General features: G+C 41.5%; 1 protein-coding gene across 1 annotated transcript; it reads right to left on the reverse strand.

Annotated features, from left to right (window-relative positions):
- Positions 1–10698: 10698 nt before the first annotated feature.
- ubl3b (ubiquitin-like 3b) lies at positions 10699–21469 on the reverse strand. Its single transcript, XM_083980724.1, has 6 exons — positions 21333–21469; positions 20568–20689; positions 16923–17031; positions 15518–15604; positions 12682–12759; positions 10699–12307 (listed from the first exon to the last, which is right to left on the reverse strand). Exons 2-6 carry the CDS (start codon positions 20592–20594, stop codon positions 12255–12257), a joined length of 354 nt encoding a protein of 117 aa, XP_083836850.1. The 5' UTR covers positions 20595–20689; positions 21333–21469; the 3' UTR covers positions 10699–12254.
- Positions 21470–26411: the final 4942 nt, after the last annotated feature.

Consider the following 26411-nt stretch of genomic DNA (forward strand, 5'->3'; position numbering starts at 1 on the left):
TGTGACATCTGAGTGAAAGCTCCAGTTATGACACAATGTGATGTATTGTTCTATCAAAAAAAGATGTAGCAAACGTCTATAAAGCAAATGTAGTGTAAACAAAGCAGATTTAAAAGCATTTAAAGAAGGTTGTGCTAGGTTTTATGAGGTATAAAACTGATTCAGGCCTTTGAAAGCAACAGATGCTTTGTCCACACTCTTTTCTGTTTTGTCTGCATTTTTCAAGCAACAAGCAAAACTTGTTCAAGCATCAAGCAAAACTTTTGGCAACAGTCAGCTGCCTCGACTACAGAGGTAAAATGGCACAGATAGTGAAACAAACATGTTACCTACACAGTGGCCTTTGCTAACAGCTGTTGTGGAGTTAAATTATGCATTTTAACACTGAAACTCTCTAAAGTTCCTTGTTCGCAGTATTTTTTGCAACTAATCAGAACAGACAGTCTGCTTCCTGTTAACAGAGGCCTGCACATGCCAAGGTGTACAGTGGGGAAAATAAATATTTGATCCCCTGCTCATTTTTGCCCTTATTTCACTTGATCAAATGTAAATTAATTTATAATCTTTATCTTTATCTTTTCCATCACTTCCTAAAGGACCGACAACAAAAATCAATTGAGCGGTGCCTCCGCTGACCATTCTTGCCCCCATGACCCCCTTGCTCCTTGCACTTTGTTTTAACCTCTATTGTACTATGGCCCCATTTATTGTAATGTAATATTTTAATGTATTTTGTATTTTATGGAAATGTTGATGACGTGTGCTGCTGCCCTCTTGGCCAGGTCGCCCTTGAAAATGAGATCTCGATCTCAACGGGTCTTTTACCTGGTTAAATAAAGGCTGAATAAATAAAATATGGATTTTTTTTGTTCATATTCTGACTCTTTTTGTTTAAATAACTTAACATATAAACTGTAGACCATTCATTTCTTTGAGGGGGAGCAAACCTACAAAATCAGCAGGGGATCAAATATTATTTTTCCCACTGTATGTGGTTGCTCAGGTAGGCTACTGTATGTACTTTCAGGTGCGTTAGCATGGATGCATACTGAAACCGCTCAGTCAGGTGGTTGTCGCTGAAACATCAGCTGTCCATCTTGTCTTTACTGAGCCCACACTGCTGCGCCGCTGTGACCTCACTGTTGGGTGCTCAGCCCAGCAAACTGCTTTTCAGTCTGGTGTTAAAGTCTCCTCAGGGTTTTCCGTGAGAAATGTTTATTTTTAATAAAACACCACGCAGAGAAACCATTTAATAGAATCTGTATATATATTTTCTCTTTTCCATTTCCCATAAAGCGGAAGAAGCCGTGTCATGTCTCTACTAGCTCCTGTGCAGCTGCGGTGCTTGTGTGGCTGTCACTTTCCCCTCTCACGCTGGGGCCTTGTAGCCAGGAGGTGTTGTTGAATTATGAGCCTGAGACTTGGCAGGGTGCTGAATGACTGTCAGCTCAAAGAGCGCCGCGTTGCCAGCTCCGCCGTAGAACTGAAGGAACTCTGCTCGGCCGCCAAGTCCCAGATGCCCTTTAGCCACCCACAACAAACACCCCGAGGACATGTGAAAACCACAGAGGGTTTGACCTTCTGTCATTAGGTCCTCTAATATTGAGATCTTTTCTCACTCAGTACAAAAACAAAAGCTTGCCCCCCTTACGATTGCATAAAAGCTTGACTAAGAATGTTATTTCTTTTCCAGTGCGCTGTTACGCAGTCACAGTTTTTACATTTTACAGCTGCTTATTATAGCTCCCACATGTAATAAGGAGCTCCACTGGAGCAGTTTGAGGGGGATAAGTGCTGTGTTCAAGGTCGTTTCAATTGCTCCAAGTGTTTCTAAGGACACAAACCAGCAAATCCAAAACCACAAACTGACTTATGGAACAGATCAAACAGCTAACTAATAAACATTTAATAATTTCAAATAATCTTGTAGTAAAGCTGCTAAATATTAAGTTCCAGTTTCATCAAGAGAAAATGATTAATAAATCGGCAAGTTAATTAAAAATGGAAAAAACCATTAGTTGCAGCCTCTGAATAAAACCTCCAGTGTCCTCAGGTTACATTTGGTACAGAGGCAGAAACAAGTGGACATACAGGTCATTTCCCATCTAAATCAAACCTGTCTCTTCCTGCATATAAAACAAAAATATGGAAACAGTGAGCGGGTCAATGCACCACAAACAGGAGTGAACCTGCCGCCCATAAATCAGAGAGCAGACAGCTCTGTAACAATGGACTGCACCTGACCCCTCCTTGCTGCAGGGTGGTGGGAGTCTGAGGATCTGCAATGACCCAGCAGGACCAGAGCTCCACTGTTACCACACAAAACGAGTACAAAAACAAATAGCAGTCACTTCTAACTACACGTCAGGGTGTGCTTTATGATATCAGGCTGTTTCAGTTATGCTTTACACAGAGAACACGCAGAGAGACAAAGAAGCCGTACTGTGCAAGAATAGTTCTGTTTTTCCCCCTACGGTTATGGAGATTTTGTTTTTACAGTACTGTCATAAAAACGAGTTGTGAATTGAGCCTGGCTTATGGACACATGTATTCGTGGTCAAGCTGAAGCCACAAAACTGGCTGAGACGACAAAATGGTGAGTTCAGTGTCAGCCTAAGCTTTCACCAACGAGTTAAAGCCAATCCAAGATCGACCCTGTCCACTCACATCTACTCTTCTCTTCTTCAACATCTTCTTTTGTCTTTTCAATGCCTCTAGCATGAAGATGATGATCACCTTGAGAATAATAAGCCAGTTACCTTCTGGTGTTGATGTTGGTGTGTGTGACCTGTTGCCGTAAAGCGCTGCAGGACAGTAACACCAGACCAGCTGGATGTAGCTACTGTGTCAAAGGGTCCATTATTCTCCTTGTTACAAGTCAATGACATATGTGTGTTTTTTATTTGTGTTGCCTTAATGAGTAACATGGAAATAAACAGGGCACAAACAAGCCGGAGGTGTGTGTGGGAGCTGCAGCAGAAGAGCCGGTGCTGCTGGTGGAGTTGATTTCATGCGGCCTCCGGTTACTGAGCTGTGTTGTTGCTTTTACAGAGTCGCCCAGACGCCATGTGACAGACAGATGGAGCGTGAAGTCATGACTCACATTGACACTCGGGTTTAGCACTGCAGTGACCAAGCGTGACAAAGGTTTAAAACTCAGAGAGCAGCTCAGCGAACCTGAGACCCTGCACTCTTTTTTCTCCTTACAATATCTTGATTTTCCAAGTCCAAGTTTTTTCAAGGCCAACACAAAGAGACGTGGAGCTTTTTCCACTCTCCCAACTTTTTATTCACTCTCCAACTTTAGCTTTTTTCGCTCCGTCCTCTTTCTTCTGCTGTGGCTGTAACGCCGGGAAACTCGACAGCATATCCAACAATGTCTCTTAAGTCAAGCAAGAGTAAGAAAGTTAACATTCAACTCTCTCTCTCTGCCTCTCTCTCTCTCTCTCTCCATCATCTGATACTCTCTCACTGAGTTTCAAATGGTGTCAGATTCAACTGGGTCAAGGCGTGGAGGGGCAGAAATGCTGCGCAGAGAGAGAGAGAGAGGGCGAATACAAGACACACCACAGACAGTCTGGGTGTGAACACATGTTACTCCTTCGGACGCCGATTCTTGTGGTTTCTCTCTCTGTTACATCTAGAGACGTAAAGTTTTTGCTGCAGCAGTCCGGGCATGTGCAACATATTTGCTGCGCCCCACATGGTAAACGGCGCGTGGGAGCGAGGCCAGGTATCTTAATCCCCATCACCCTTGGGATTCCCCACCAAGAGATCCCATTAGTGAGGATAAAAGCTGTAATGTAGTCCGGAGAGGCTCGGTGGACTTGTGGTGTGCTGCAACCCCCACAGTCCAGCAGTGACCTCCATCTGATCCCTCACTAACTGGAATTACAGCTCCGGCTCCAACGGGCAGTGTAAAAGAGCAATGAACTGTAAAGCATTTTGATGTCTAAATGAACAACATACGCACAGCAACAAGTCCAATAAAGGGCACCTATAAATCTGGAAAGAGCAGCAGTATTTGCAGATGCCGTAGAAACCGCTCCAAACACTCGAGGCGGTGTAAAGAGAGAGGATGGAGTTTCACCCTCAAAAACATTTTAAAAACTAGTGTCAGTTGTCTGGAGAGAGAAGAAAAAAGCTGCTTGATGCTGCAGTGTCATAAACTGGCAGGGATAAAAGTTACGTGCATTTAAATCTGAGTCTCACAGATCAGGAACAAAGGAAACCAAGAGGACTGAACTGGTCTAGATTCTTCTCGGACATACAGTACAGAGCAGCACATAGTCCTGTGGGTCGGCACCTGGTGTCACTGAGCAATAATCACACACGATGTGAGCACGTGAAATAATTCCTACTACCAGATCCGGAGATCAGGAAATTTATTCACTTTAATGATGTCTGGAGAGCGATCAGAGCAGGTGTCAGAGCGTGAAGGATGAAGGAATCGGAGACACCTGAACATGAAACGCAACCTTCATCCTTGAACGTGAGCGAAGGATGAAAGGAAAAGAGGCAGGATCACGCGCCGCCGGAGAGCAGATGGAGTCAAGTTTATAACGATCGATGTTCATGATTAAATAAAACGCCGATCGACACAAAGCAGAGCCGAGTTCATCATCACAGGTACACAAACAAAACTGTAATCAGTGGGAGGGAGTGGGTAATGAGCGAGAGCTGAATTCCTCTGGACTGCATTCACCGCGTCCTGGCCTCAGTTCGGCGTGTAATCACTTTAGTATGTTTCCCTTCATAGTTTATTTTGTGCTTTTCACTAAAAAGTGAAATCCGAGGAAGAAAAGTTTGTTCAGAAGTCACTGCCCTCGAGTGACCACTTGTCCCAGAACTAAACAATGAGGAGAGAGTTTCCTGAGCAGAAAAAAAACACACGGATTGAACCTCATCTGTGACCAATGTAGAGAAACAGATCTGCGGCTGAGGTATCGTTAATTTTAAAAGCATAATACACTCACAATATGTCCAGGAAACAAGACATTACAGCTTTTAATGACTTGGCTGTTGGGAAACAATGTCCAAGGCCTGATTTCGTTATGAAGTGGGCAAATTTACGCCGTCGTCTGAAAGTGTTTTGCCATTTTCAGACTCTTAGCTGCAAAGTAAAATTCTCCAAACTCGGCACAAATGTTTTGGGAATGAATCTAAACCTCAGATTTTATCACGTCGACTCGACACACATGCTGAGCATTACTGTTTTCTTCTCTAATTCCTACCGTGCGTGAAAGTGCAACTAAGGCCAATATAAAACAGTAATAAAAAAGTGTGAACAGTTTTATTACAGTTGTCTTCCACAGTGGAGCAGGTTGGATGTTTATCATATTAGTGAAATGACACACATATGAATATCGTTGTTGACGTCACCATCAGAGGAGAGGTTACACAAGATGTTTGCTTATTTTCAATGATTTCTTTTAGTTGTTTTATTTCACTTGTGTCTTGGAAACAAAGCGAACCTACTCCATTAACGTTGATTAGTGATTTTATGATGTGATAATAATATTAATTACACTTACACAGCTTGGAGTGTGTGATATCCAGCTGTTTAAAAGAGTAATTCAGGGATTCAAAGATTCACACATACACAAATAACACGTGAAAGTGTGAAAAAAGAAAGAAACACATTACAAATACATGTCAACAAAAGTCACAAGAGCAAACACACAACACGCAGGGCGGTCACAGGCGTCTATGTGCCGGTACAGACACAGGAGCTGGATATTGTATTGATGGGTTGGTGAGCTAATATCTATCGCTGATTCTTTTTCACTGTGATGAGAAGATGCAGGAGCCCTGCGGTTTGGTGTTTTCCTTCACAGCCAATGATAACAGAAGAGTTTGTTGGACAGGCCCGAGATTTTCCACCTCCTGCTCCACAGTATAATGCTGAGAAATATTTGATCTTGGGTATGAACTCTAGAAGTTTCCATCTCTCCCTCTCCAGAGCACAGAGCTGATATTGTTGTCAAAGCCGTGACTCTTTTACAGTGGCACGTTATAGAGGCAACAGGAAACCATCTGGGAGAAGAAACGGTCAAATAAAAAAAAAAAAGAAGAGGTTGACCTCCCCTCCCTCCCTCCCTCCCTCCCTCCCTCCCTCCGACTTCACTCCTGCTGTATGTTAAATATGGAAACACTAAAGCTGTAACACTTCCTCCTTCTTTACGCTCACATGCACGCACCTGGTCAAAAGCTCCCGGTCGTGGCCACTTCATGTGGAAACAAACAACCATATAAACCAGTGTCATTTCCCCAATTAGCAGAGGAGAGGAGCTCTGGAGATGAGGAGAGACAGCAGCAGCTTCTGGAGTCAGCATGAAAGCTGCTCATTTGCTAACACCCCGCTGGGTTAATTCAACCCCTGCATGAGTGTGTATGTTTTCACACTGGCCTACTGAACTCTTTCATTTCAGGCCATCGGAGGACTTCTGGTGTGGACAAATAGACTCAAAGGAATGAACACATGATGGAGCCGCGAGAGAGCTGCACACTCACACTGACAAAACTAAACATATCATGAAGCACGGATTTAAAAAGTTTGTCTCTATTGCTTTTTGTTGAGCTTCAGATTTCTGTGATTTAAACTAAGCTTTGTCTATTCCCTGGAGAATAACATGAGCATATAACACAACTTCATATCCATGTATATCATTGTAATTCATTTGTCTACATACAAACTGTTAATCATTCAAGTTTTCAGGGATTTGCATATGCAAAAAAAAGTACAAGACACAAAAATGAGTCTGGATAAAACCATTTAACGTCAAAAAAGAAATGTGCAAGTATATTTTTTAACAACGTATAACGGCACTAATGGTATTTTTGAGTCATTATCCCTATAATCATTGCAGTAGGTTCGTTACCTTTAATTGTCAGTGCAAGCTATTTTTAGAACGGCGGAGCAGAGCCGCTGGCTGCTCAGAGCTACGCTACGGAGGCTCATGGGATTTCTTGGTTTCCCTTAGCAAACTCATCAAATACACAATCCAACAACTCCAAAACGCTCTGGTGGACAAATTGTGACCTGCACATTCACCACGCTATGAGATAACAACAGAACGTTACGAGACAGAGTTGTTTTCGAGGTAAATACAGAGACTGCTTGCCAAAAAACTGCCCCTGACGGGAACACACATCAGTGGTTTTGCATGAATTTACCTCGAAAACAACTCTGCCTCCGTAGCGTAGCTCTGAGCAGCTCGCCGCTCTGCTCCGCTGTTCTAAAAATAGCTTGCACCAACAATTAAAGGTAACAAACCTGCTGCTAAGACTATAGGGATTATGGCAATGGCCAATTTGCCAAAATGTTGAACTATCCCTTTATAGAAAATAAGGGACATTATGCATGTGGGTGAGATTAGATAAGATAAATATATGTGTAGAAAGTCAAAGTTTTTGGTATCAGTAGCCCTACTGTACGTGCTGTGTGTGTGTGTGTGTGTGTGTGTGTGTGTGTGTGTGTGTGTGTGTGTGTGTGTGTGTGTGTGTGTGTGTGTGTGTGTGTGTGTGTGTTCACAGCTGGTTTTAATATCAGAGGAACTGGCAAATCAGAAAACTGTCAAAACCAGTGAAGGGAAAAAGGGATTTGGAGCTAAATACCATAAAAGAAAAGAACACATACATTAAAACAGTCCTGTTGACATAGGTATTTGGCTATTTTCTATAATCGATCTAATCCATCTCGGTGTGTGGATAAACACAGAGCCAAGACGCTGTGAAGAAACACCAAAGCTGCTCCACTATATGTATAGTTTAGCTGTTTAACCAGACTTCATATACACATTTTATATGATTTTGTTTATTGTGATTGTTCCACAAATCTCAACTCATCTCTACACTGAAGGAAAAACATCGAGCCGACCTGTGAGACCGAGCTCAGCGAACATCAGGTCTGCATTAAAGTAACTGCTGTGATAACAGAATAGTTCGCATTGTTTTTTTCTTCTGGGATTATTTTTTCTTGATTGTTAGACTAATTATTTGGTCCATTCAAATGTTCTCGAATGTTTTGCTTTGTCGATAAAGCCACAGAGTCTCACTCCACTTTTAGAGAAACATCTATAACACTGCAGTGAGTTTATTTCATTTTAAACAATGGGGTGATCGGGGAGGTCACCCTGTGGCTCACCTGGTAGGACACACATCACCTAGACGTCATCCCCTCTCCCTCCTTAACTTCTTAAAATCTCCAATAACATAAGAAAAACAAAAATACGGTGGCCCTGAGGGCTCATTGCAAACACATGCAAAGACACAAATGTGCAACAAATGCAGAAAACTTGATCCAGAAACCCACAACACAACCAAGTGTTTCCAAGGAGACAAACATTTAAAATAAGTTCAGTTTGTTTGGTTTTTATAACGACATACCACATGATTCAGATATTATTATTATTACATATGTGTGTACTGTTAGTTTAGCCTTAGCTTCTTTACTCTTCTGATGTGTTGTGAGATTTTGCTTTTTGTTATTTTGTGTTTGAGTGCATGATGTGTATTTGTTAAGACAAAAACTAATAAACAGTAAAATAATAAGAAAAAAACATTGGATAGCATCATTATCTCTTCCTGTGAGCTGTTTCTGTGGCCTACTGCAGTTTTTAAACACTAGTAATCCTACTTGAGCTGTTGTCTACTGGGGCTGGATGTTCCTCTGCTCCGAACAGCAGGAGACGGAGCTGCAGCAGTAAGGGGGTTAAGACCTTCATATCAGGATGAAGACACAGGCCAGGTGGCTGAGAGTGCAGGCCGCCCTCCCGGGACACACAAACCAGCAGTGTGTGTTGACTGGACCGCAGCCCAACCAAGAAACTGGCTGCACACGTGCTTCGAGTCATGTCGACGGCAGACAGCGATTCATCGTGCAGCAGAAACACACACACACACACACACACACACACACACACACACACACACACTGCAGTGCACACTGGACTTAAGTAGCAGAGATTTCAACAGCCTCTCTCCCCCCGGACTCTCATTTAAAGAGGCCCAATCGCCTCTGCGGTCAGTCGGACGCTTCTGTGCAGACTTCACTCTCCACTAACCCTCTGGTAAACCCCTGACTTAATGGCAAAACACGGTCCAGATAAGAGCGAAGTGGAAAATGTGAAGAGACACAGAATGACAAACAGTCTACTCTCAGCACAATAGCAGGTTGAGAGCGGAGAGTGTGTGGAGAGGGAGGCGGGTTGACGGCGCTTTTCCTAAGGAAACCTGCCAGTGTCAACTGGAAACCTGGACCTCTCGCAGCCACAGGTCAGCAGCTGACGAGGGGAGAAAGCTGCTGAACATCAGCTCCAACACACAGTCAGGGCCCAAGCATAACAACAAAACGACTGATTCATCTCATCTGAGTCTGGAGGGGGGGTCGGTGTCACCTCACCTGAGTGTATGTAGCCTACACATTCATCTAGTTTTACTTCAGCTTGGACAGTTTGAGGTTAACACAGATTTGAAACGGTAGCTCACCAATTATAAACTTACGCTTCTACTCTAAGTCCCGTCAATACAGCCGGCACAGCCAGAATAAACTCACATGTTCCCATCATCCATTTGTGCAGCTCTCCACCAGTCAGAGGCCCGTGGTGACCCTCAGTCAGGGGGCGCACGGAGAAACACTGCCACCTGGAGGCCAAGAGACAAAACTATGGGCCTGAAAGATAAATAACAGTCTTGGCACATGTGTGTAGTTGCAAATTACTTATAATAAATAAAGATTCTAGCTGATATAATATGCAAGAATTTAACAAATTAACTTGTGTATGTATAAATATGAACTCTGACAGCTGGTGTGGAAGCAATATGAAACAGTGCGACCTGGTGCAACTACTGTTGTTGTTGGACCTTTTTTTTTAGTAAAGAAACATTATTCCCAGTAATTAAACAAGCAGCTTATTTTCCAAAGGGGCAACAGGACACCAGATGCAATTATGAGATGATTTAATTTATGTGACAAAACCATGAGACTTAAATTGATGCTGTGCTCTTATTTTTGGAACATGTGGACGAGATCTTATGACTTAAAACAGACCTGATTTTGATTTTTGAGCGCTGAAGAAGAATATGTAGCTCCACAAAACTATGCACAGAGAAATTGGAGACATCGTCAATAGTTTTTGAGGAAAAAAAAAACTTAATTGTGCAAGGTAGAGAAGTACAGAAATATCTGAGGAAAAATAAGTATAAAATTTTTCCATTAACAGAAATGATCTCTGTGACTTATCCATCATAGTAAAAAAAAAGAGTGCTTTTCTGTAAATTCATCTACTTACACCATTTCTTCTATAACATTGCACTGTTTTAGATATTTTGTCCAAGCATATTGTAATTTAATGATCTTGAATGCCATACAAAATCTGCTCATCATTATTATCGCTTTTATTATGATGTACTTCAGTAAAAGTGGAAACAATTGAATCCATTTTGATCACCAATTTAATCATTTAGCTGAACTTAAGGTTAAAAGTACAATAATCCTCTAGTTCCAGCTTCTTAAATGAATATTTTCTGGTCTTAATATTAAGTGATAGTAAATTGAATGTATATTTGGGTCTGAAGTTGACTTAAAAATACACTAAATAAATTGACAGGTAAATAGTCATTAGCTGAAACTTACGATGCAGCTTCTGTCTTTTGTCTCGTTAAATACGGTGGTAAAAATGAATCAAAAGATGTTGCCTTATTTAAAGATTTATTAATTTATAATACAAGCTTTTATGTAGACCACATTGCATTTTAGTTTTTACATTTATTCATACTGAGCTAAACTTCATAGCAGTGACATTGATTGACAAAAAACACAAACCAAAGGACACTCAATGGAAGGAATCAAAAGGTTTCCGACTGTTTCTGAAGAAACCGCAGCCCATCAACACTCCCAGTGCACCACCTTGTTTTTTTAAGACCACATGCCCTCACTAGTCTTCACACACTATGCCACGTGCATCACACTCTCAGACACACTCACACACAAACTCACTCACACTAAAATTCAACAAATACCTATACACAAGATAAAAATTGATATATTTAAATTTCAATATTAATGATATTACTGAATTCCACGATAAAAGGCAAACGAGAAGTAAAGACAGCATCCAAATGAAACGGAGGTGAAACACCACCAAAATTTTTTTTTTTTTTTTTTTTTTTACACTTTATTCCAGTGGGAGATCAGTCTCCCTCTGCCTCGTTTTCAGTGTCCAGTAGAGGAGGGTCCCACACCGATCGCACACCTCCCCTCCAATCTTCAACCATCTCCTACTGTCTGCGTTTAACTGGCCCGCCATGTTGGCTCCCGATACGAGGGAGCGTCGACAGTCTAGTCAATAAAGTCACCACAACAAGTGTGTACATGACACCCGGTGGCGCACGAGCAAAATCCTCCGCCTCCGTCTCTATCTTCTGCGAGCCGTGGTGGGAGGTCCGTCCCTGTGCGCCCTCCCACCCCCCACCCCCCTCAGGTGCTTTATTTTACTTTTTTTAACGCAGGTCCTCCTGGTTTTTAAGTCTTTTCTCCATTGGTCCTTCGCCAGGAACAAACAGGGTGTAGGTAATGGCACAAACGCCACTGGTGCTGATACAGACCGAACGGTTCAGTTAATAAGAGGCAGAAACAGTCAATGAGGAGGAGGATGGCACGTTTTCTACCACGTTGGGGGGAATTAAGGTCTGTTCAAAGAAAAAAACGCCATGGGGGGAGAGAGGATGACACAAACACTTCTGAATGGACAAACTGGTTAAGTGCAATGAGAGGGTTAACACCATTGAGTAAAAGACCTGGGGAAACGTCCACGTGACAAGGAGGGGAGGGTTAAAGCCCACGCATCCTTTGTAGCACTTCCGTGTGCAACAAGCTCCTGGGTCTTTTTCCACTACGTACGACAGCTCTTTAAAACTTGTCCAGCAGCGAGGGGGTCGATAGATGTCGGGGTGTTCAACCAAAAAGGAGAAACCACAGCAAATTCTGTTGATAAAGTGAAAGTTCGGGGGCAAGAACTGAACATATTGGCACAAAAAAAGCCTCAGATTGGACAAAGAGTTCAACCAAAGCAGGTAACAGCCTCCGACCAGACTTCCTGTGAGTTAATCCAAATCCACAGCTGATAGGACGACGGGCAGGAGAGAGCAGAGTGTATGTATGTTTATATTTGTGTTATGTGTGTGTTGTTAGGTGTAAAGGTTTTGGGTAGAGGGGAGGAAGAGGAGGAGGAGGAGGGGGTGTTTCTGTTTCTTTACAAGAGCAGGCAGCAGTTGCTCTCTGTGGTTTTTTCTCTGTTCCTTTGACCTACAAAAGAGACGGGACATCAGAGACGTGAGACAAAATAAAAACAACCACTTGGCACAAAGAGAAGCACAGATACCGAGGCCGACTTTGTCGAAGATGGTGAAAGGTCAAAGTAAAGCAGGATTGGGTGATGATGACTGTGCAACCGAATCTGTCATTAGCTGAGAAAAAGAGTTCAAAAATACAAAAAAGGAGTCCAGAAGAAGCCTTTAAAGGGATAGTTCAACATTTTGGCAAATTGGCCCATTGCCATAATCCCTAGTCATAGCAGTAGGTTTGTTGAACTATCCCTTTAATCGGGCTGATGCTACAGGTGTTATGTCAAATATCTGCAGTAAGTAAATAAATGAAGGAGTCTGGGAGAAGATGCTCACCATGAGAGTTGGGCTCTGGAAGAGTCTCTCTGGCCACCAAGTGCATGACGGTCGTTCGGCCCGGAGGCAGCTTTAAAGCTTCAAAACAAAGAAATAAATCTTGTCATTTATTGTTTTTATTGTATTATATGAAACTGTGGAGGCATATACTTTAAGATAGAAAGAAAGATTATGTAATGAAAGATTCATGTCAGTGATGAAGTTTTCAGACCATCATTTCACCGACTATGACATGGTATTAAAGCAACAATGAGGGGGAAAAAAGACATAAATTTCAAGTATTAGGACTTGTTTCCCCATCATTGTGGCCCTCATACTCAGTCATAGTTCAGCCAAGTATTCCCCACTCTGCTTTTCATTTCCTTACACTAAATAAATTTACTTGTAAGTTTCTTCAGTTTGTCTCAATAAAACATGTCCACCATTTGTTATCAATTACTGTTGGATTATTGCTGATGTCAGTTGTTTTTGCCTTCGACTCTTGTGGTTTGGAGTTTTTGTTTTATGTTGTTATTTTTTTCTTGTGACACTTTTGTATTACACTATGATTTATACAAATTTAAACAAAGTTATTCTTTGGACGACCTCTCCGTGGCAGCATGCTGAATTCTGATGATTGGCCATGACGGAGGAAGCTGCTATAACTCCAACACACATTGTTGTTACTGTTCTAAACTCAGGTTTGAGTTTAGGGCACCATCATGCCAAGAAGGGTTTGGAGAAGTTAAATAAAAGACCAGTTTTCTTATTGAGGCATCATCCAGGGCTTCACCCAAAATCAATAATTCACCAATTTTCCACTCACCGTCATGCCAAGGAAGGGTTTGGAGACCTTTTGGAGTCATCAAAACGCTTTAGGAGTTCCAGGGGGGTCCGGCTGGCAACAGATTTTCATATAATGGCGACGGATAGTGCTCATTTTTGAATCGTCCAAAACACACACTATGAAACATCCAAATACCTCCATACTGCTCGTCCGTACTGACCCAAGTGTCCTGAAGCCGCCACATGAAAAAGTTGTTCAGAAAAAAATAATTTGATCTCTGTTTTTTTAATCTCTGGCTTCAGGACACTTGGGTCAGTACGGACGAGCAGTATGGAGGTATTTGGATGTTTCATAGTGTGTGTTTTGGACGATTCAAAAGTGAGCTCTATCCGCCGCCATTATAAGAAAATCTGTTGCCAGCCGGACCCCCCCTGGAACTCCTAAAGCTTTTTGATGACTCCAAAAGTTCTCCAAACCCTTCCTTGGCATGACGGTGAGTAGAAAATTGGTGAATTATTGATTTTGGGTGAAGCCCTGGATGATGCCTCAATAAGAAAACTGGTCTTTTATTTAATGTTTCAACAGATTTAAATGTCTCAAAATGGAATAGTAAATTCTTATGGCTATGATATAATTGTTTAGATCATGGTTGACAGCTGCAGTCCCGTGCTGGAGTCCTGTGTATGAGGTCGTAGCATCACCGACTGTAAACAGGCCGTGACCTTTGAATGATTTAATTGACATTTTCATGGTCTGGGTAACACTTGGTAAACAGGGACACAGTGAACGTCGCCTCATGGCGAAGGCCTGGAGGTGTGGAATAAAGTCTGTGTTAATGTGGCGTGCAGCTTTAACCTTTTCTATAAACTGCAGCAGCAGCGAGGGGCGGACGCTGACTGCACATAGTGAGTGTAAGGGCAGAGATAGTGGTAGATAAGAGTTAAGTATTACATAAGGAGCTGTGTATTCAACAACGCTGTGACTGCTGCTAGGCTGCTAACAAAACTGTTTACAACCAAATCCACTCCCGTTTCCTGTCCCACCTTGTTTTCATTAGACCTCATGAATTTCAGTCCGACTGCAGCTTTAGGGGAGGAAAAGAAAAGTGCTTTGTCCACCAACGGCTGCGCCCGAGTAGCAGCGCTGAACCACTGAACCGGCCCGTCTGATTGGCGGTCAGTAAATCCCAGTTGTTGATGGCACAAGCGTAAAGCCAGGTACGGGCCACAGAGTCCACGAGGTCAGAAGTTTAACAGGATTAAAATAATCAAATCAGACGTGGTGCTTACATAGCTTTGTTTTGACTCAGCTGCTCATTTGTCAAACTGTGTCCACTTCACCTTTACGAAAACCGCGAGGTGAAGGGAAACGACTTCCACCGGCGCCTGTCGCTCTGACAACAGATCAGTTAATTGTGTCATAACGTGCATCTGTGATACTGGATTCGTCCATTACTGCTGTGGCTGAAGTTTGGCTCTTTAAAAAAGGATCTTATGCGTCAGTATTTAAATATTCTTTATGTGTCAATCGACTGCTGGTGCGATTAGAAATATAAACAAAACTGTGGCCAGAGTTTTGGGTTCAACTCAATCAAATGTATTTTTGTCCACAAACAAGTTTCTCTCAGTATCTTTCATGTTTTTGTTTATAGCGACTCAGAATCTGTGCTCTGCTGTGATCATGTCGCGATTTCACTGAGTAAAATTAAGCAAGTTAGAAGTTTAAAAGTATGTAAGAGTTTCACTGTATTGTAAAAATCCTCCAAACTGAGCTTGAAGGTTCATTATTGGTCTTGAAACGCAGCCCCACAAGGTCCACTTACTGGAAACTTTTCTGAGCTTTCGGCCTACGTGACAGGAGGACGTCACCTTTTACCTTGTGGCGAACGACGGTCCAGAGTTACGTCTCTTGGTAACAACTGAACCACGCGAGCAAACTGCGTTCACAGTGCGGCTGACGGATCCAGAAGATTTCCAGTAAATGGAACTTGTGCCAAAGACAATTCAACAGTATGACGACCAGAAGTTAAGTTATCTTTGTGTCGGTGTCTTTGTTCAGAGTCAGTCTCACCTCCCAGGGTGACGTTGCCATGAAGGAAGCGTCCCTGGAAGATGAGGCGCAGTATACTGGGGCTGCTCACCCGCTCCTCCTCCCACCCTGGCAGAGAGCAGAGAGACAAGTGCATCACGTCACATTATGTTTCTATTCCTTTACTTATTTTTATCATCATCTTTCTCATCTTCATTATTATTGTTATAATCATAATATTTAAACCACTATTGGACCTGTGGCTATTATCATTATTACCATTTTCATTGAGTAACACTTTACAATAAGTACACACTATTAAGCATTAGTTCATTAATAAACACTGAATTCTTCATTTATAACGCATGAATACTCATTAGTATGTAGTTTATAAATAATGCTTATCAATGATGAGTAAAACATTTAACTGTGTTTATAAACTACATACTAATGAGTATTCAATGTGTTATAAATGATGAATTCAGTATTTAATGCTTAAAGCAGAAGTGAGTGATCCGGTCGTTTTCGCTAATGCTGCGTTCCAGGTAGGCTTTTGAAATCGTAAATTACAGCTTCAAGTCACAACTTACGACTTTGTAGCGTTTCAGGCAACCCACTCGTGTTTTTCCGACCTGTTTTACCGGTGAAAGTCACTATAACGGCCACTCGTAACTTCCGACCCGTGAACTCGTACCAGATCGAACTGGTACCACTTCACGGTCGGAAAAATACGAGTTTCCTTGAACGCACCATAACAGTCCTCGTCGCTACGTCACCACATTCACGGCGTTCCTTGGCTGCACACACAGCCCTGCATGCCGTTCTCTCTCCTCATTGGATAAAAACTGTAGGATACGATAAATGTTTTCTCTTCGGCTCAGAGCAGAGCAGAGGGACTGAGAGACCCGTGTTTCAGTCCAAACACTCTATGTAAGTGATTGCTGTCGGAAGATATAACTATTTAAGACTTATATTAACACAAATATATCACTCACTTCTGCTTTAACTAATGCTTAATAGTGTGTACTTATTATAAAGGGTTACCTCATTTTCACATAACAATCAATAGTACATACAGATCATGGTATACAGATAACATCAGATAACCCTGACCTATTAACATAATTAAGTTGTGTTTTGACACATCCAGTCACTTTTTCTTCATTATTTTGTGGTACAATTAGCTTGTGTTGATTTCAACATAATACAAACATTGTGTGCATTGCATCTTTACAGTATTTACATGAAGTAGCAAGAAGACACAATAGGAAACAAAATGGAAAGAAGCTGCGAGCTATTGGCAGAAACAGAGTGTATGTATCAGCAGAGACTGTTACTGAACCAGATGGGACGACTCTGTACAAAGTAAATAAATTCAGCTCAATGTATAAACTAAAAAACACACACAGAGGGAAAAAATAAAATAAAATAAAATAAAACAACGTACCTGCAGGCCAGTTCTCAAACACATGCTTGGCGATGTCTGTGGCCGAGTCATTTGGGGAGAAAGTGAAGTCTTGCGTTTTCCCACTGACGAGGATGAGGCGGAGGTGCACCTAAAAACAACAACAACAACAAACAACAAACCCTCATCTTAGTCCACTGAAATGCCACATCAGACAACACCACAAACAACCAAACCTGCATTAATAAAAACTCTTCCTAATAAAGTGGCGGCGGCGGATTTGGCGCTGCACACACCCTAACCTCCGCAGACATGAGGTGACCTTCACTGGGCTGTGAAGAGACGGGCATTCCAGCCTAATTAGATTTATCCACACCAGATCTCCACCCTTCGACTGGGCCGACTTCATCCACCGAGGGCTTACACTGAAGTGAGCCCCTGTTGCCGGGGACGACAACAGATAAGGGTGGGGCTGAGGGGGGGGGGAGAACACAGGCCCCTTAGTTCCCGGGTGCTGCGAGCTCCTCTCCGGGCTGTCGGCCTAATGCGATAACCCCAGGTGTCCCAGACAGCGCTGGGCCATGTTATTAAATTTACATGGCCAGTGCGTAGCCTGGAGGGGCGACTGTGCATATGTGTGTGTGTGTGTGTGTGTGTGTGTGTGTGTGGGAGGATATTTAACAATGGGGCTTCCTCGAAAATTTTATCCTCTGGGCAACTACGCAAAAGCAAGTCTGTCTGAAAAAAATAAATAAAAGAAACATTAAAAAAAGGGGGGAAAAAAGTAGGCGCTGCTTGTCTAGGATGCCTTCAAGGCCTAAATAGTACATCAACATCAGGAAATCCATGTGGGACACACCGTACACCTTCTACAAGATTTATAAATATCACTAACAGAGCACAGATGCTGCCTGTTGTGGTGGTGTGACACAATAAACCGCTCAAATAATAAACAAAAAATGAATCTGCAACTATTCTGATTGTCAACATTAAAGTAAAATTCCACCTAGTACCAGCTAATTTTCTGTCTTACATGGTCTTTTCAATGGAAAAAAACAAAGAGGGTGATATGAATGTGGTGTCACATTGACTTTAGGAAGGTGTAATAATGACATTTTATGGACTAAATAAATAATTAGAGAAACTAATTTCTATAAAGACATTAGTTGTAGCTATATTGTATTACCATTATCTGCACATGTAAAATCATTAATGATTGATCCCAAAAGAACACAACAATGTGTTTATCTCCTTTGCATTAAAATGAAAAACACTGTAAAACTGGATTTAAGGAGTTTGCTTTTCATTGTTAAATACGAGTTATACGAGGTTACATCAGGTTTTATATTCCCCCACAGTCTTTGTGTACTTTGCAATGCAGAGCAACAGTGAGCTACAAACTAGGATCAATAGAGCTTGAACTGCATCCAGTAACTTAAAATGTGATTTCACTGCATCTCATTACTGAACAGTGTAATGTTGTACAGAGCGGTGGTCGAGGTGAGCCGAGGGTCTGCAGTCTAATCGCTCTATTAGTTGGTAACGTGTATTAATCAAAAGTGAAGACCACCGAGAGTCCTTCTTTAACTTCTTGGATGTTTAACACAAACAAACCAGCATCAGAAATACGAGAGAGGAAAGACAAGCTGCTAAACACAGCTCCGCCACCGTTGTGTGGTTACACTTCAAGAGTAGGGAGGTGCCCTTGACCTGGAAATCCTTTGACCTGACCTAAATCCTGACCAGGTGAAGACCAGTCTGATGGGAAAAAAAAAAATTGATACATGTGGCAAAAAAAAAAAAAAATCAATTGTTAATCCAGCAGGCTGATGTCTTTGGGTCATTGACTTCACATATTGATGAAAAGAATAACTCCAGCATATTGTCTGCAAATATTATATTCAAATGAATAGACAAGGTTTTGATCCCAGTTGGATTATCATCAGATTAAAAATGGACACATGTACGTGCTGTACCAACAAATAAATGATGACATGAGTGGTGCTTATTATTATTTTTATTTATTTGAAATATTTCTGATACCAACTAGATGTCATCCAGCAAAATGTGTGAAATCAGGATGTTTAACTAATTTGCCCACTTCCTTTTCGACTGTCGGCTCATGGTCACCTCATGGTCAGGAGTGAAACGTCACTTTGAGCTGAATTATTGATCAGTTTTGGACTTAAGTAGTCTAATGTATGCTACAGCACCTACTGTTCCTTATAAATCCATTAATCCATCATCTTTAATCAATCAATCATGTCGGTACCCCAAAACATTACTCTGGAGAGAAAAAAAAAACCCCATTAACTAAATGTTTCTAGTGGGAAACGAGTGAGAATTGACAAAATGGAATTGGTTTTCTTTGACACTTGCCCTTCTTAAAGAGGTCGAAGATGAACTTTCTTTGGTTCACAAATCACAGTGGAGAGAACAAAGAGACTTAACCACGAGGTGTGACGTCAACGGGGGACGACCCCGCTCTCTGATCTGTTTACAAATACAATCCTCCCTCGGTGGTCGTCGTCTTCCCTCCCCTCCCCCATCTGAACTGAATAACCCCGATGTGGAGTTACATACCCATGTCATCATTAACGAGCTTTGTCCCCCTCCCTCCCTCCCTCCCTCCCTCCCTCCAACCTCCCCCACTACAAAATAAAAACAAAGTCAAAGCTGCCTGGTTACCCATGGCAACATCCTCCATCATAAATGTCCTCAATGTTGTCCAGTTCAGAGAAAGATATTAAATTCTTCCAGCGCTGTTATGATTTACTTTTACGAGGGTTAACATAGATACCAGGGGCTTATCCACGCTTGATGTTGGCCAAGTTTCTTATAAACACAACCAACCACAAACGCTGACAAAGACGATCTGCTCTGCTACGGGGCTTTTACCTGATATTGGTCTAATAGATCAATTGTTTAAATATCATTATGTGGGTGTGTGCTATGAAGATGCAGGTGTTTCACGTGCTGCAACCATAAACCAAAATATTTCCTCAATTAAGCAAATGTTTGGCTGTCACAGAATAACAAATAAAACATCAAATCATAGTTTTCAGAACTCAAGGGGATAACTTCACAAAAATCGGAAATTAATTGATCAGAATTGCTGCATATTAAATTTCTGTCTAACCTGAATAAATATTTCCTTCTTCCTTATATTAGCACTAAACAACTGATTTGGCCTCTAATTAAATGTATTAATCTCTTACCAAACAACTCCTCAACGATCTGTCACTTTTCTTTGTCAAATAACACTTTACCATGAAATCTTACTCTTGTCTATAAGTTTGATTATCCTTTCGTGTCGGTCTCTAAATGACTGTTGTCCATTCCTATGGTTGGGTTGGGGTTGGGGTGCCTGGGGGGGCTTAGTAAGAGGGTACAATCAATTGGCGTCTAAACCTTGAAAGGAAAGTAGGGCAACGTTTTAACTGAGATTAGACAGATGGTGTTCACAGGAGCAGCAGTCACTGTCAAAGCTAAGTGTTTGTGGTCGTTGGCTAATCCATGACCCCCCCACCACCACCCCTCCCTCCTCCTCCTCCTCCTCCTGCTGCCTCTAAACCCTAAATAATTTTAATTTAGGGGGGAAACGTGTGTGCAATTTTATCAGCATAACGTGTGTTGACATTAATAAAAACAAATGAACTCCAGAAAGGTGTCTGACCCTCAACTCACCATATCAATTTCCCTCTGGCTGGTCATGGCTCAGGGATGAGGAGGAGCAGGATCCGTGGACGTGGAGCAGAAAAGGACAGGAGTGGTGGTGTGCTTCAGCTGCTGGAGACGGGGCCAGAGCCCTGACACACACACACACACACGCAAACAAACAAACAACACCACAGACAGACAGTGTGAGGCTCAGGCTGCTGCTGCTTCCCACCGCCTGGCACCGCAGCGGCACCGCACATCTCCCCTCATCCATCCCACTGACATGTCGCTAACGTCAACATCTAATAAAAAATCTAACATCACAACGTGCATGTGCGTGATTAATTAATCCCCTGAAGTATAGATAGTGAGCAAACAGACTGACAACACCGTGGTTTGGCAAATAATAATACAATAATTTAAAAATAACAAACTGAGCGTCGCAGCTTCAGGTGAACAGTTTACGTTAGGCTAGTAAAGCTAGCGGGCTAACACTGGCTATATCGGTTTGAGTCAGCCACCGAAGAGCCACCATGGGTTGCACTCATAAAGCAGTGTGTGTTGTTAAATTGTTAGAGAACTCGTCTTCCTTGAAAGCACCGAGTTTCGCTCTGACGGATGTCGAAACTGAGCCGAGCTAACACAGAAACCCTGCGCTAACGTTAGCCTTAGCCTTAGCCTTAGCATTAGCTGCTAGGTTAGCTGGCGCTAGTCCTGCTAATCGCTGGCGAGTTGTGGGCGAGACTGATAGATAAATGTGCAACGGCGGGTTTTCTGTGTCGTGGACCTCACCTGCATCGGATGAATATGATGAAATTTTGCATTCAGTTGAGTTGACGAATCAGTGGGGAGCGTTATTCGAGGGGTAAAAACATCGAGTGTACACGGATATGATCGCTGGCTGTTGGGTATCGGTGGCTAATGGACGGGAAGAGACGCCGGATGTCAGCTGGTTGTAAACACAGTGGAGCGACCGCAAAGGCGTCTGGGAGTTGGAGTCCAGGCCGAGTAGGCAGCTCTGGGACACCAGTCACCTTATACCAACTGTATTCAGTGTAAAACATATTCATTCATATAGGCATATTCAGTAGTCGAGTTGTAAAAAAAAATTCAGGGGGGATGGTCAATTCATGTAAATTCGATATCAAAACAAAACACTGAAAATAAGACTTCTTAATCCTCTCAAATCAAATCAAGCCAAGTTTATTTGAATTTTTTTATTTGTGCCCTCAGATTTTATTATTTCTTTTATTCAACATGCGTAGGCCTACTCTCTAATGATGAAATAATGAGGGCTGTCAATCTATTAAAATATTTAATCCCGATTAATCTCCTGAATGTCATAGTTAACTCATGATTAATCGCAAATTAATCGCACATTTTTATCTAGGCTATTATAGCCTAAATATCCCTTGAATTATCATTTTAATACTTTTATCAACATGGAAAAGTGGATAGGCTTGATTTGTTCAAATGTTTTTTAATGAAATCAACTATCAATAGATTTTTTTTTTTAAATGTACGCTGTTACAATTGATTTGACAGCCTATAATTACAAGTTATATGTCCAACATTTAATGTAAAAATGGGAGGGATGGAGAGAGGGGATGGCATTTTTTCAGGGGGGATGATTTTGATCGTTTTTATTTCAGGGGGGATGCCATCCCCCCTCATCCCCCCTCAACTCGACTACTGGGCATATTTGATGTAGTCCCAGAGGAGTGGTGGGAAGTAACTTGTTGTTTGACTTTTAGGCTGTCTCTGTTTGTTTTTTATTTTTTTATATGGACCTAATTGTGTCTGAAATAAACTTGTAAACATATTCATAACTAGGCTATGTGTAGTGGCCGTCCTGGATGTCCTCCTCTGTTGCTCATCCCGAGGTTTCGCCAATTTTTCCTGTTAAAAGGTTTTCTTGGGAGTTTTTCCTCAGTCGATGTGAGGGTCTACAGGCAGAGGATGTTGACATGATGCTGTGTAAAGCCCTTTGAGACAAACTGTTTGTAAAATTGGGCTAAAGCCTACAAATAAAATTGCCACGCCTTACCTATACTCAAGTAATGTCTGTGCTTGAGTAGGCAATTTTTACAACCTGTAGTCTACTTTAGACTGTTTCTACTTTGTGTCTATATCACATAGACTATAGTTAGATAGTTTTGTCGTAGTGGGTATACCAAAATATTAATGCATTTTCAGTGGGTATAGGCCTACTGAGTAAAACTGAGTAGATTACACCACTGATTACAACTATCTAACAGATGTAGTTACTTTTGATTAAGCTTTGAAATGTAGGAATCTTTCATTTAAAAACAGTTAAAGATTAAACCAATGTGCCATTTTGGCTTATGCACCTTCAGAGGTCTGTGAGTTTACAGCACTTTCCCTGAAGAGTGATTTACTGTCTAACCTTGTCGTATTTACAGTTTTAGTGAAAGAGCACTTCCTCTATGTGAAGTGAGTAATTGATACATTTGACAATAATTTATAAATCATGCCATACTTTAGCAAATAAATAGATAGGATATACACTTTCAAAAACACTATGGATATAATAGTAGCCTATTATAAAACTGCCTTTTCTCGGGTCCACTACTTTTCCTCAAACGTATCGTACAGTCTTCATCTGTATATTGAGTTTGCTCAGTTGCTGGGAAGATTGTTGCTGTGGCAACTGAGCAAACTCCTCAAGCGGAGGTTGTTTTGTTAAAGACCAAATATTGTTCAGACAGATTGTGAGACAGTGGGCCCCCAGGCACAAGGCCCCGGTCCCCTGCTACACAGGATCAAAACCTTTTTTGTTTGGGTTTTTGTCTATCATTCCTCCGTGGTTGATTACATCTTTCTGTGGTCATTTTATTTTTTGTCACTTTATGCTTGTTTTGTTTCTTTTTGTGGTTTTTTTTTTTCATCTCTTTGTGGTTGTTTTGTGTCTCTCTTTGATAGTTTGATAGACTTCAGAGGAAGAAATTAAGATCCACTTCAAAGATATCCTCTGGTGGGCCTATTCATAGCACGGCAATAAATAACCCCAAAACATTTTACTCCACTCATGTGCTGGACAGGAATCATTCACAGGTTGTTAAAATTTTAAAGTTAATGCTCATACGAAATATAATGCACACACAACCCGAAACAGACAAGAATGTGTGTGGTTTCTGTTGTCTGCAGGTCGACCAGCTGTCACGTCATCCTCCCGCCACATTCTTGTGGTTTCTAAATGCCTCAAAACTCAGTCATCGTGGTCTCAGTCAAGATAAGTGTGACTCTCAATCAGAAACAGCATCTGTGAGGAGGACTCCTGTCTTCCTCCTGCCGTTTGCCCTGAGGCGTTATATGATCAATCATAGAAAATGATTTGTGCTGCAGCACGAAGTACCAAGAGCATGTTTGTTACACTCCACCAGGTACATTTTGTCAAGAGACTTTCCCAGGAAAATTTTTGTGTCATGAGTCACAACTTGTTCCTATCATGCCTCTTGCGATAATGAATAATTATTAAGATAATTAGGTACTTGAATAGTCTGGGTGCTTGAATGAAGATGTTGCCTCCACCCAAGGAGGCAACATCTTCTTGCTTGAATCTTCATTTGCTAAATAACCCTGTATCAATGTAAAGAGCAGAGTTTGTATCAATACAATCAGAAAGTAAGCAAACATGAAGTGTATTAGGACAAAATGTCCAAATGATTCATTTAACTTGCAGCTTTTAAGGATCAAGAGTCGTCAGATTTTAGTCTTGTGCAATGCTGACTCACAGTGAACCAATGGATTAGAGCAGCGGGGTCTGGACATCTCGCTGAAGACCCCTTTTGAAAGAGGACAGAGGCTCATCATTTTCAGTTCAGGTCAGTTCAGATTCCTTTATTAGTCCCAAAAGGGAAATTCACTACTGCAGTCAAGCTGTCAAGATATAAACAATACAACAGTTAACATGCACAGTCAAGCCTCATCACATCAACAACAACAACAACAACAACAACAACAACAACAACAACCACAACCGGTGACAGCACAGCAGAGCAGGATGCAAAAAATATTCACAAGTCACAGTAAGTTCACTGTTCATGGCAATAATTCACAATTCATTTTTGCAATTGTGCATTTAGCAGCTTTATGGCAGACAGAATAAAATAATTTGCATAGCGGTTTGTTTTCCATACCGGCACATAATACCGCCAACCTGAAGGCATGATTGCAAATTCACTGCCCAGTACATGATTTTCATTAAACCCATAGTCAGTGGAAGCAGCTTACAGGTTATCCTAATGCTTCACACTTCAACATAATAATAAATAAAGAAAAACCTGAGCTGACGTTCTGAGGACATCGGTGCAAAGCTCAGAACAGGAAACACTAATAACACAGAGGAGATCCATGTTAACACAGAGAACAACACTGCGGTGGGTCCTGTCTAGTTCCTGGTTACCTGCAGACAACACATGCTCTCTCAGGTTAGTCACAGAGGAGCAACAGGAAAAGTTGGCCCACACTATTAGACACCTGGAGCCATTCAAAGACTTAAACAGGAAGCCAACGTCTGACTCAGCCGTGCAGGATTTAAAAGCAAAGTCAAGATGTTGAGCAACAGACTTAACATTTAAAAACTCTTTTGAAAAAGGTTTTAAAGCAATACACAGCTAAGTAAGTACAGCTACTTCTAACCACACTTTGAAAGCCCTTGAGCAAAAAGGAAACCCCTTCTTCTACCCTTTCTAATTGATCATATCTGCTGCACATGTGATTCACAGTTCATTAGGTTGCTGTCATCCAAAGGCCCAGACAACTGTTATGTCTGAAACACTGGTAATTGAGGCAATAATAAACTGGGTTACACATGTATTGTAGCAAACGTAGCAAGTTATTAGTTAGATCTGCAAAAATTGGATGAAACTCAAGTCTAACGTCTTAATTAAACCTTGAAAAAATAAAGACAGTGACAACAGTGAAACAAGATGCCCTGAGTTCAACTGTCCTTCAGTGAAACTATAGATATAAGATAGGCTATTTACCATTTCATTTTTTGTTGTGTACCAAGAGCATGTGTGTGTGTGTGTGTGTCTCTTCTGGTGAATGTTTTTATTTATTTCAATTGGTGCAATATCAATATAACTAAATTGAGGACACAAACAATGTTAGCTGTGTCTGAATGTACAGACACTGACAGGACAGTATGTACGGACATTAGGGCAGTAAACAGTTTATGACAGTTTATGACACTGAGCAATGAAGTTACAGTGACGGACAGTGTGGGTGGCTTTGTTTGAGGAGTTCATCAAATACAAGATGAACTCTCGTCCACAACATTTCTGTGGAAATTACTGAAAATGTATTTGAATTATTATCTAAAGAGATCAAATTACGCAATGTTTGGCAGATTAGAGAGGGGCAGTTACAGCAACAAGTGTTTCAAGGTTCACATGCGGACAACAGACTTTTATTTTAATACAGACTAGAAATATTATGAACCTGTGACAAAGTGTAGGGGTTGATGTATAGATAGAGCTGACAGTACAGTTGAGCTATGAATTACCCAAGACATGCGCACATGATGCTATATTTAGGGGGGTTGGCACAAGATAATACACAACATGAGAGCTGATATCTTTTTAAAGTTCTGTGAGTGGTGGCCAAGAAGCCAACCCCCTACTCTGAAACACTGGCTGGACATAGCTGAAGAGATATACGATATGGAAAGACTCAGTTCCAAGAATCAACAATTCACCTAATTTTACTTATAGCAGCAATGGCAACGGTTCTGGCTTACTAAACTCTTTATAAAGAGACTGATATTTTAAGTTGTATGCTCAGCTTCACTCACACTGATTGTGTTTGTCCAGTGATAATCACAAGAAAGGCAATTCAAATCTAAGT

Source organism: Trachurus trachurus (assembly GCF_905171665.1).
Source record: "Trachurus trachurus genome assembly, chromosome: 10".
Classification (NCBI taxonomy): domain Eukaryota; kingdom Metazoa; phylum Chordata; class Actinopteri; order Carangiformes; family Carangidae; genus Trachurus; species Trachurus trachurus.

Excerpts from the sequence above, each read along its gene's own strand:
- ubl3b (XM_083980724.1), bottom strand. The coding sequence starts at position 20,594 with ATGACCAGCCAGAGGGAAATTGATATG. Across the intron at positions 17,032-20,567 it reads GCCAGAGGGAAATTGATATG|GTGCACCTCCGCCTCATCCT; the intron begins GTGAGTTGAGGG and ends TGTTGTTTTTAG. Across the intron at positions 12,760-15,517 it reads TGGCAACGTCACCCTGGGAG|CTTTAAAGCTGCCTCCGGGC; the intron begins GTGAGACTGACT and ends TTTGTTTTGAAG.